Genomic DNA, 12833 nt, shown 5'->3' on the forward strand with positions numbered 1-12833 from the left:
CAATATAGGCTACTACTGTAAATACAGTTATATAAGTATAAGTATATAAATTAAATCGTAAAGCAAAAGCAACATAAAACTATTGATTTAACTTTATTCTGTTTTGTAAGTATATGATGAATTTACAGTTGAAATAAGGCATCAATATTATTGAATGAATGAAGTCTTAGTACAGTACACAATGAACAATATAAACAGACCGTAAATTATTCAACAAGCACTTCAAAACAACAAGTGAATTCTGACTGTTAAAAATACACTGCTGCATCAAACTTTTTTACCATGTGTTAATTAAATGGAATGAGATAATAAACTTATTTAGTGGAACTACTGTAGACTAAAAAATAAGCTGTTGATTATATGCGACAATGAATAGGGGCTGCACCAAAAATAGGGACCCACCATCAGAACTATGTTAAATTAAAACAATATAAAACATAAACATGTGCTCATTTAATAATAATTTTTGACAATAATTACCAAAGCTCAGAGTGTTAGGCAGGTGTTAGGGATCTCCCACCCACAATTTTTCAATAAAACTAATGTTAAAATATATAAAATATGTCAATTAATTTAAATAAAATGTCACACTCACCTGTATGAAGTTTGCTTTTTTATAGTAAAATGTGAAAATCTGTCCATTGCCATGTTATCTTTTTGAGGATCCCTCTCCACAAAAACCTCTGATAATTCAACATTTTCATCGAATTCTGAACCGGATTGTTCCGAAATAGATTCACAAATTCCAACAATAGTATCAATACAATCAGAGGGTTCAGAAATCTTGGGTACAATAGCACAGGCTGCTTCCATAACGAATTGTTTATTGGGCCCTAGTGAAGGAAAATGTACAGGCTATACTACTGTCTTCAATCATCAAGTTAATCCAAAGGCTAGATACTTCTTATCCCTCGGTGCCAAAAGGGTTGGTTCAATTTTCACACTGGAACAACTAATCCTCTATAATTATCCAACTAGCAGACGATTACCGTGCATATATTACTTTCAAATTAAGAAATCATTTCAATATCTTATATTATCATTTCGTTCAAATTATTGAAGAGTAACTTACTTAATAGTGTACTGATTCTTCTTTCTAAGCAACCGATGTCAAGTTAGCATGCTATGTTTATCGTCTGGTTTCTAAACAGAGGGCGGCAGACCATTAAAAAAATTTCTCACAAAGATAATCCCCAGGTTTTTCCTGTTGAATTTATAGTGTAGCTTTAATCTATACGTCGAAACTAAAATTTTTCAAAAGTAGAATAAATGATTTACAATAATGATTTCACGAAAACACGTTTGTATGATGTGTAACAAATAAATAGGCCACATCCTTATTACAAAAAAAATGTTAATAAAAATATGAGTGTCACATAATAATCAGATAGGCCTAATAATTTTCTACATTTTTCAAATTGAACAAAAATAATTTTAAGGACAAACTGAATCACATTTCAGTAGGCCTATGCGCCAAATAAGTAAGTAATGTAATCTATAATGTTTATTATTAACTAGTTTTATATATTTATATATTATATTTGTTGTTACATTATGTTTTAAGCTGCTTTCACATCGCACCTATTCGGTTCTGTGGCCTGAGAAAAATATCATGGAAAATGGGTTTAGTGGTAAAGTATGGGATCGTTCATTTCATTTAATTTCATTTAATTTATTTTGTCTCCATAAAAATACAATATAAAAAAACGTGGACAAACTACAAGAGACAGGATTCCTAACAAGCGAACCTAATCACTATACTAAGTCTCCTATTGCACTGATTGTATAAAAAAACACTTAGAATAAAATTTGAATAAACATTAAAAATGCACATAAATACTATATCAAAGTAAATTAAAATATATTGCAATATCATTAAACACCAAAACCGTACGATTTGAATCCGTACCTTATTCAGACTCCGAATTCTGAGCGATGGATCAAGAAGCCGTTTTTGTCTCCTGAAATTGTACGGTATAAATCTATTGAACTAAAATATTTATGTCAAATTATATTATGTTTATAAAAATGTACGATGCATGATGTATAAGTTCATCAAATGTTATGTTTTATTAACTTTGTATATACATTTTGATATTCTTGTATATTTATTTGATCATTACAAATTTTCAGTCAATAGGCTACTAGTACTAGACACGCAATCTATTTTAGAATTTTGTTACAATACATTTTAGAAGGATGGAAGTTTAAGCTCCGAAACTTTTTGGGCTGGGAATACTGGAAAATCTTCTTTCAATATTTTTTCTGTAATATTAGCTTTTGTAACTTTACTATATATTTTTTAAAACTTCAAATACTTTTTCGGAGTTTTTATTAATGTGTCAAACTTTCACACTTGAACGATCCTCGTTTGAACCTTGACACGTTGTTGCAAAACATTAAAAAAACAAAACAAACGTCCAACAACTCCACGTCGGCAATATTGTGCAACAAATTTGTTCTTTTTACGTCCGATCTAGGTAGCATACAGTTTAATTTCAAACATGTTGAAAGCCGTAATACTTATAGGAGGACCCCAGAAAGGTAATGCATATATTTTATATACTAATAATTACTTTACATACAAGTCAGAATATAGGTAGGCCTAGCCGCTAGGTAGAACTCGAGGCCTAACTCGGCTCGCCCAGTCTTAATAAGCCGGTCGAGATCATAGATGTGAGCTGAGCAAAGTTGTACCAGGAAAATTGTATGTACCACTAATTTACACCACATGTTATTTGTATCCGAAGGGCCAATGTTTTAAAATTACATTTGCTAGAAAATGTTTAATTGTTGATTCCCTAGTAGTATTGCATGTCCATGAATGAAGTCTATCGTCCATGCAGTTCTGATATAATTATGCCCATGAATTCCTTAATTATTTGTTTATTTTTATGTTTCTAACACAAAAAATCATGTAGCAAATCACATTTTTTCCAATTTGTATTTTAAATACATATTTTGAAAATGTAATAAATAATTTATAACATTTCTTTTCAGGAACTCGTTTTCGACCTCTGTCACTTGAGTTGCCGAAACCTCTGTTTCCAGTAGCTGGCTTTCCCATCATATATCACCACATAGAAGCATGTTGTATGGTAAGAAGAGATTCCCCCATGAATCAATTTTATCTTTTATCTTGTCCCAAAGTATAGTAAATACCACTTGTCATTGTATGATTTCTACACAGAAATCTTGTCATTTTTTCAGGTATCTGAAGTCAAAGAAATCCTGTTAATTGGATTCTATCAGCCAAGTGAAGCTCTTAATCGTTTCATCCAAACAACGCAACAAAAGTTTAAGATTAACATTAGGTACATTTCATTTTGCTTTTGATACTCTTATAATATTGGTGTTTTATGAGTTTAAAATGGTAAGTAAAAATCATTGTGGTTTGCAAATATATTATGTACTCCTATATAAGGGTCATGATTGTAATCATTTTGAGACATGTTTGTTTTATTGGTCTATAAGTCTATGTTGTGCCTAGCTTACCTGGATAAACCAACAGCAGCCCTTGATCTCTGAGGGAGAGTAATGATACAGTCTGAAAATAGTAATGATACACTCTGGTACATTTTGATTCTTAGATGTATTAAGTATGGTTTTTAAAACACAAGCACAGAAGTATGTATAACGATTTTTGTAGCACATAATGCAGCATCACGAATGGTAATGAAGTTTTGCATTCATACATGACCATGTGAGTGCCTGATTGCCGGATTAATTATTATAAAGGGATGTTGGTTTATCCATTTAAGCAGCATTAACCGACTGCCAAAACCACGGTCATTTTATTTGACCTCCCTCATTTTATTTCAATTCCCAATTGTAAATATGTTTTTTCCCAGATACCTACAAGAATACACATCCCTAGGAACAGCAGGAGGCCTATATCATTTCAGAGACCAGATACTGAGTGGTAACCCAGAGGGATTCTTTGTTTTCAATGGAGATGTTTGTTGTGATTTCCCTCTCAATGATATGTATACCTTTCATAAGAATCTTCCAAACGGTACAAAGTATACAATATTAGCAACTGAGGTTAGTTTTCGATTTGTGTATTTGCATATTCACTCCTGAGCATTTGCCTATTCATTCATGGACATTTGCATGTTCATTCCTAAGCATTTGCATATTCATTAATGAGCATTTGCATATTCATTTATGGGTATTTGCATATTACCCCTGGGTATTTGCATATTTATTCATGTTCATTTGCATATTCATTCATGAGCATTTGCATATGTTACCTCTGAACATTTTCATATTTACCCCTGATATATTCATTCATGGGCATTTGCATATTCACTCCTGATTTTTGTATAGTTAATACAATGCATAGGTATATTCAGTACCATGAATGCAATCAATAATGGATCTAAGAGACTCCCATTAATCAGTGACCCATTCAACAATTGTATAAACTCAATTTAACAACTTTGAATATGATATAAAACACGGATTATTATTAGGTAATGTTCAAAAGAATAAACCGATATTAAAGCTTATTTCAAGACAGTTTCGTTGTGCTAACAGCTTGACTTTGTCAGTTGCTTCGTTGCTAAGATGACAGTTGGACTTCTTTTGCAGCCACTGCATGGTCTTGCAACATAACAACTGATGAAATCTAGCTGTTAGCTACTGTTTGATAAAATTGTCTTGACATAAGTTTGAATATCATTATTCTTATATAAATATTATTATATTCTTATTTTTTTGAAAGGCAACCCGAAAGCAATCTTTGAACTATGGATGTCTGGTAGAGAATCCTGAAACTCATGAGGTATATATTTTAGAAATCTGTATATAATTTGTATGATTGATTGTGTACCATTATATTTCCTCTACAATGTATATTATTATTATTGTTATTATTATTTATTTAATCCAATTCTGGCTTATGAGTAAACAAATATATACTATAGCAATGAACAAATATATAATATGGCAATGAACAAATATATAATATAGCAATGAACAAATATATACTATAGCAATGAAGAAATATATAATATGGCAATGAACAAATATATATTATAGCAATGAACAAATATATACTATAGCAATGAACAAATATATAATATAGCAATGAACAAATATATAATATAGCAATGAACAAATACAATCATGCCCTAGTATTATTCGCAGAGCTCGTTTCTGGATTCTCTCAATATTACGAGACTTCTCCCCAGTAAGGTAACCATGCCACACAGGACAAGCATATTCTATCAAAGGTCTACTCTAATCAAAAGGTATCAACTTAATCAAACTTAAACTGATTGGAGAAATTGTTTTGAAACTGGTAAGCCAATGAAATAATAGATAAACAAATTTATTTGTTAGGTGCTTCATTATGTGGAGAAACCTCAAACCTTTGTGAGTAGTATTATCAACGGCGGTGTGTACCTCCTGTCACCAGAAATATTTGATAGAATTGGTAGAGTCTTTCAACTAAATCAGAATGAAATATTCAGGTATATTAAATTGTTTTATTCATATTTTGTAATCATGCTACATTAGAACATCCCTATTAAGGGAACACTTTCTTGTAAAATATATAACACAATGGCCAACCCCTACTAAGACGACGGGGACATTTTTGTGTATGCTAAATGGTTGATTCAACCCCTATTAAGGGAATAATATTTCGAACCCAAACACCAAAAAAGACCAAAATATTAATTATATTCATTTAGATTTGTATTAATAGAAATATGGATCTTCATAATTAAATTTGATAATTTCTCTGGCTTGTCCAATGCATGACAGTTTTCATTGGTGATAGGCCTACTGTTCTCCACTTCGTATATACCAATATTATCAAATTTGTCTCTTATACCCTTTTCACATCTGCAAAAATTGTTACAACTTCTAACAAGTTGTAACCAGGTTTGATCTCCCAACTTATTACATGTTTTTACACAAGATTGTGAAATCTTGGGAGGAAAGAATAGTTGTGCTCTATTTGATTACTATGATTGGTCAGTTAATACCAGGGCAATAAACGTGCGCGCAGTAAGATCTCGGAACAAAAACACAGGATTGTTGTTGTGTTTTTCTCGGGAGATTTTCAACAAATTGTCTTCACACTATGCAAACCTGGTTTCAAGTTGTTACATTTTGCAGATGTGAAAAGGGTACTATTCTTGACATTCATTTTGCCCTTGAATGTGTACTGTAAATGCAAGGGACATCTTCATCACTTTTATTTCTAGTACAAAGAGGTTTGATTTAACTCATTAGGAAGCTCATTCCACACTCAGGCTCCTTGAAACAAATTACTCCTAAGCCCATTGTCAGTCCTCCTATACTAATGTGGCTTGTTACTTTCTAAATAGCTGTGATAGTTTCACTCAGGCTAAAGATTGCATCCGATTTGAACAAGACATCTTTACACCACTAGCTGGCACTGGTAGTCTCTTTGTTTTCAAAACACAAGGATTTTGGAGTCAAATCAAATCTGCCGGGTAAGTTCCACAATTTCTGTTATAAAAATAATCTACTGATTAAAAAGAAATTTTATTTTGTCTTACAAGGTCAATTTGTTCTGCTTACAGATCAGCCATCTATGCTAATCGTCTGTACCTTGGGCTATACCATCGCAACCACCCTGAAATCTTGGCTCTGAACGAAGATGGAAAACCCAAGATCATAGGAGATGTGTACATTCACCCTAAAGCTAATGTCGACCCTTCTGCAACTGTAAGATAGCCATCGTTTTAGCTAGCCTCATCATGATTGTCCCATTGGCGTATTTCAAAATTTAAAGGGTTTATAAATGGGGCAGTCATAGAGCTTGATGGTATCTCAGTGGATTTGGTTTAACCATGCATTGCCTCAAAATTATTATTGGCCATCTTTACATTTTAACTATTAAAGGGAAATTTTCCTATATAATTGAACAGCAAGAGAAGTCTTTAGATATTTATTCAGTTAATACCTACAGTTAGTTATTAATTGAAATACTGTATATAACTAAAACTCTGTCTACACTATCAAACTAGTGTGATGTACCCAAATATGCTTGTGATATGCCCAAATATGGTAGTGATATGACATCATCATGTCCATATATGGGCACATCACATTTTGTTGTCATCACATAAGATTTGATAGTGTAGACAGAGCTTTAGGATTGGTGAATACAGTATTCTTTGCCATTGTCATTTATGTATACCTTTACTAGTATCTCCTAAGATCTGGTATCCCAAACAAAGACTTTTTTTCTACTTCAATATTTCAGCTTGGACCAAATGTAACAGTTGGTGAAAATGTAACAATAGGAGCAGGTGTGAGAGTAAGAGAGTCTATCCTTCTACCAGGTGCAACATTACAGGTGTGTTCAATATTTCAAAATGTGAAGTCATTGTCCTACGTATAAAGCTATGTTTACACTATCAAACTTTCTGTGACAACAAAATGTGATGCGCCCATATATGGACATGGTAATGTCATATCACCACCATATTTGGGCACATCACATTTTGTGTTTAAGTAGTTTTATAGTGTAGACAGAGCTTTAGATACTGTTGGATCCATGATTTAAGAATGCTTAGCGTACCTGGATAAATTTCAGTAGCCTTTGCTCTCCTGAGGGAGAACTATGTTATGAAAATATGCTGTATAAGTTCCTTGTTGCGTACCCCTCTACAATAATGGACTAATCTGTCAACCACACACCAATTTACCACCATTATCATTTTGCTTGACTGCAGGGGAAGCTGGAGGGGTTTTTTTGTATCCAGTTAAGTGCCACTCATAGACTACCAACAACACTGTTGGTATGTGTATTTTAACCTAATGTTAATAATTTTTTCATATTTAGGATCATTGCTGCATCTTGAACAGTATTGTTGGTTGGAACAGTTTGGTTGGTGCCTGGTCAAGGGTCGAAGGCACGCCCTCTGACCCTAATCCGAATGACAAACACGCAAAAATAGATAGTGATGCTTTATTCAACTCTGATGGGCGACTCAATCCATCTATCACTATCTTAGGTAATGTTTCATTCCATTCTCAAACATAATGCTTTTTCATAATTTATATAATTTATCATAACCCAAATTTGCACTGTATACCATTTATCAGCACTTCCTTTAAAACAGGCTTATAAAATCTCAATCTTACATGTTCATATATTTTGCATGACCTTTGAATGTTAGCTCTGTCTCTGTCTTGTTTGACAACAAAAGTGTGATGTGTGCAAATATGACATCATTGTGGCACATCACATTTTCTTGTCACATAAACTGTAGACATAGTTTTGGACTAGTGTACTCTATTGTTTAAAACCAGAACTGTGGAAGAGTTGTGGGTTTTCCTAGTCTTGACCTTGTCTGTAGAAACCAAGGGTATTACCGAGCCATCAGTTTTTACGACTTGCATCTGTTGAGTCTAATTAATAATAGTCATTTCATCTATAGTCATTTCATATGTTTCTAAGAATGTGCAGAATGACTTTTCGACTCAACAGATGCATACATGTAGTCAAATGGTGCGTCAAAATTAAAAAGTCTCTATAATTACTTAATGCATCGATCATTTTTCTTCTTTTTACCATTATAGTATCATCTTTTTGCAGGTCAAAATGTTACCATTCCATCTGAGGTTGTCATTCTCAACTCCATTGTTCTGCCACATAAAGACCTCACATATAGTGTCAAGAACCAGATACTCCTATAGGCTTTACTATTCTTGTAAGCAAAGTACATCATTTGTAGATAAAAGATACCATATATGCATAAGCATCCGAAGTGTTGAAAAAATAATATTGTTATTTATTCTTTTTTTACATTTTCTTCTTTATATTCATTCACAAAAATACCTTACATGTATGCATAATAATTCCAAAAAGTATATTTTTATATATTTTGTCACCATTATCTTCTTAATTTTCATTTACAAAAATACCCTATCATTTATTTTTTATATTTAGATACAGATTTACATTTTTTAATATGTTACTCAACAGTGCATTTACTAATAAGTAAATATTTATTTAAAAAATATAAATAAATATAGCATGTTCACACACTCAATGCACACAAATTATGCAAAATATAAATTAAAAACATGTAATAAAAAATAAAATGTTTGTATACTGATAATATTTGAATAGTTTCATGAAGCAATAATTTTATTATTGATATTAAAATATTGACAAAGTTGACAATAATGTTTATAATGTGCTTTATACAGTGATAACCTCTCAAACTGCAGTTAACTAGATTGGGAGTGTGATCTCAAGCCCATAGCCATAGTTCATAAGGTTCGAAAGAACCCCTTTTCCCTGAAGGGAAAACCCATTTCAAACTAGAGACTAGTAGCAAAAGTGCTAGTAAATAGGCCTAACTTTTTTGTCCAATCCTATAGCTAGCCAGCAGACAAATTACTTTTCATTTACTAGACTAGGCCTAAATTTGTTTTTTGTTCAGTTGCTTGCATTTTCCCCTTTTTGTGGAAGAAAGAACCCCTGTAAAAATCCTCCCTACGGGCCTCAATCTAATGTAATTTCTCACAAAGAATTACAAATAAAGATTAAAGATTAGATTATCACTATATAGTATATTTTATTCAAAAATAATTTTACAAAAATACATGTAAAATAAAAAATCACTGATTCACAGCATTAATTGCACTTTATGTTACAAAAGATAAATTTGTGTGATTTTGTAGAGATAATAGAAAGAATGCTGCGAACAAATTGCCTGCACATGTAATTAATTTCTCACACAGAATTACAAAATAAAATGACGTTGATTTTAAAAGATTATGATAATGTGATGAACATGATAATTCCAATCCTTGATATCTTGTATTATTATTCAGTAAATGCTTATTTATTGATTGAAGGAAGTACTTGTCTAAAAATACAGTATGCTTCCTTCTTCTCCATTGTTTACAATGTACAAATTTGAACTTGTAGTTGTTTGAATGTGTCTCGCTCTGTTGTTGATATTCAATAGTAGTTTCTAGGTCCATGCGTAGGTCGTTGGTCGTCGCAAAACGAAAGCTCCATATTGCATTTCAAAACAATATTTTAAAATAAATCTTTTTCAATATTTTTCAGGACAACATGTAATTGTACCGGATGAGACTATCGTTCTCAATTCTATTATCATGCCTCATAAGGAACTTGGACTGTCCTACAAGAACGAAATTTTACTGTGAAATGTCCTAATAAAATATTGTTATGTTGTTTGAAGGTTTGCATGGCGAAATTAAATGTTGATAGAAGTTTGTGGTACACCACGTATGTTAGTTCTGAAAGGAACTAACATACATGGTGTACCACAAACTTATATCTACATAGTGTTATGTTAGTGTATTTTTTGACAGGGCACTATATTGAAAAAATAGTGCCTTAACCATAATAGAGTATAATTTTGTCCCTAAAATATGACCAATAAAATGCTAATGTTTTATTGATAGATATTGTAATATATATAAAAGTAGATCTCTGAGTAAATATAGATTTTATTGTATAACAATACACTACTGTTAATGTATTTGTATGTACATATATTATGTTATTTTAAACTTTTATATGTTTACAGGAAATAAGATGGTTGTCTGCACTCTTCTATATTGGTGCATAAATAATTCTTTTGTTAACAAAAAGATTTAAAACATAATATTTCACCTGCAAATATTAAATTATCAGTTTTAAGTTTAAAAACAGATCAGTTAAAAACAAGGGATCATCTCATCAAAGTGATCATTATAGCAATTATGTGATGTCATCACTGTATCCTATTCGGCATCTTCTGACAGACTTTCCATTCTTCCTTATCCTACACAGGGAATCCCCTATACCGTATACATGTCTGTACCTCTTCAACAGTGTAGCCTGTATCCTTTTTCTGCAAATCCACATTATGTCAATGCTAGTACTGTATTCCAATTGGTCTTCATCCCTGTGCTGGTCCCCATGTCACTCTATACTACACTACTATATCAAACCAACATTTAATTTTGTTTCACTATTATGAAATAATTATATTTTATAATTAATAAAAAAGATGCTATAATAGTAACTGGCTATTTTGTTCATTCCTCGAATTTCTATTATCCTAAATACGAATACAACCCACCTCCACTATTAAGCGATCTACTCTACTGTTTTGATTGGAATAAAGTAAGATTTCAGCGCGTCTTAATGTAGAGCTTTCACAGCAGTCATTGCAATTAAAAAATGTATATTATTAGCCAATCAAAGCATGCTAAATAATAAACAGGTCATAGAGTAAACATAACACAGCTACTGCTGTAGAATAATTTCAGTGGTGGATCCAGGATTTAAAATAGGGGAGGGTAGGGGGTTGGGGTGGACCAAAAAATGGTGAAATTAAATGCCTAAGTTATTCTAATTTTCTATCTTTTGCAATGTAATTTGCCAAATTTAGGGGGCCTGGGCCTGCTGGGCACCCCCTTCGATATGCCTGTTGACATGATCTCTAATGAATTTGAACTTTAAATTAATAGTAACAAAAACACAATATTGTAAACTTGTAATCTTACTGTTACTACCAATTATATTTGAGCTATGTTTTATGTCTTTGTCATCTTAAAAATAAAGCATTAATTGGCAATGACTTATTGGTAAAATGTACATGTTGACAATGTTTTAATTGGTATAGGATTATAAATCCAGATTTCAGGTGATTGACTGATGATTCAAATGTGAATCACTCAAACTGTTACGATATCAATTATAGTTAAGCTAGAACTGTCAATGTTTTCCTAAGTCAAAACATGCGTCAAAGGTGAGGTCGACAGTAAAATGTTTACAGTGTCAGCATTTAAACAAACAAAGCATTTATATTATACCAAATTAAACAAGAAATATTTCTTACAAAAAACCGCTCATCTCACGATAACTACCATCTACAAGCATCTCAATATTTATCAGCAAATGTTTTCATAGATTCTCTTTTCCCAGACAAGCTTTGGGGTTTGCACACGCCCAGTCCGAGTTTCCAAATACCCATTTTTTCAGCTGTAAACTACAACCGCATGGTAATTGTTTCCTAATGCTTCCGTTGTCTTGAATATAACTACCTAAAGGAGTGGCATGAAAACAATCTTGAAAATGATACCTTAGTAGTTGTGGAACTGTATCTTAGTAGTTAATGTGCTTTCCTTCCAATCCAAAGTTCCATGGTTCAATCATAGTGCCATGCTTGTAACTCCCCAGGCCTGAAATAAGAGGTTATAAGCACGGTATGGTATCCTGTACTTGGCCAGTACTTGCTGTTGGAACTCAAATTAACTATATTATTATGCACCGTTCTTAATGACTTATAAGTTTTAAATATGCGTATGAAATAATAAAAAAGGGTTTTCTACAATGATCATAAGCCGGTGGGAACAGTAACTAATTTAATTATCATACCACTGGGGAACTTGACTTAAGCTCTGTCTACACTATCAAACTAATTGGACAAAAAAAAGTAGATGTAGATGACAGTGGGATGTGCACAAATATGGTAGTGATATGATGTCATCGTGTCCATATTTGGGCACATCACATTTTTATTGTCACATAAAGTGACAGAGCTTTATAGATGGATACACTGAAATTAATGTAAATTATTGTATATTGAAGGCATTGTGAATGTCAACAAAATCATTGTAAGCTCTAGATTACTGTTGTTTACCAATTTATAATAGTGAGTTAAAAATATATATTTTATGAGACTTTTAATTGCAAAAGAGTCGGTACATATGTTGCTCATAGGTTGTATGTGTTATATCTATCACTTATAGCCGTACCATACTTTTTCCCCCTCGGTTGTGTTTATCTAGTTGGCATTTACCCAAGTATGTCA

General features: G+C 32.1%; 1 protein-coding gene across 2 annotated transcripts; it reads left to right on the plus strand.

Moving 5' to 3' along the window:
* Positions 1-2408: 2408 nt before the first annotated feature.
* Positions 2409-12604, plus strand: LOC140040613 (mannose-1-phosphate guanylyltransferase regulatory subunit alpha-A-like). Of its 2 annotated transcripts, XM_072086675.1 has the most exons (12): positions 2409-2544; positions 3001-3098; positions 3211-3314; positions 3852-4044; positions 4727-4786; positions 5347-5477; positions 6342-6470; positions 6561-6705; positions 7247-7339; positions 7829-8000; positions 8585-8699; positions 10073-12604. In XM_072086675.1, the coding sequence occupies exons 1-11, from the start codon at positions 2505-2507 to the stop codon at positions 8683-8685; spliced, it is 1266 nt and encodes a 421-aa protein (XP_071942776.1). In that variant the 5' UTR covers positions 2409-2504; the 3' UTR covers positions 8686-8699; positions 10073-12604. The 2 variants fall into 2 exon arrangements, with proteins under 2 accessions (XP_071942776.1, XP_071942778.1); XM_072086677.1 differs by lacking the exon at positions 8585-8699.
* The last annotated feature ends 229 nt before the right edge of the window (positions 12605-12833 follow it).

The sequence above is a fragment of the Antedon mediterranea genome, chromosome 2 (assembly GCF_964355755.1).
Source record: "Antedon mediterranea chromosome 2, ecAntMedi1.1, whole genome shotgun sequence".
Classification (NCBI taxonomy): domain Eukaryota; kingdom Metazoa; phylum Echinodermata; class Crinoidea; order Comatulida; family Antedonidae; genus Antedon; species Antedon mediterranea.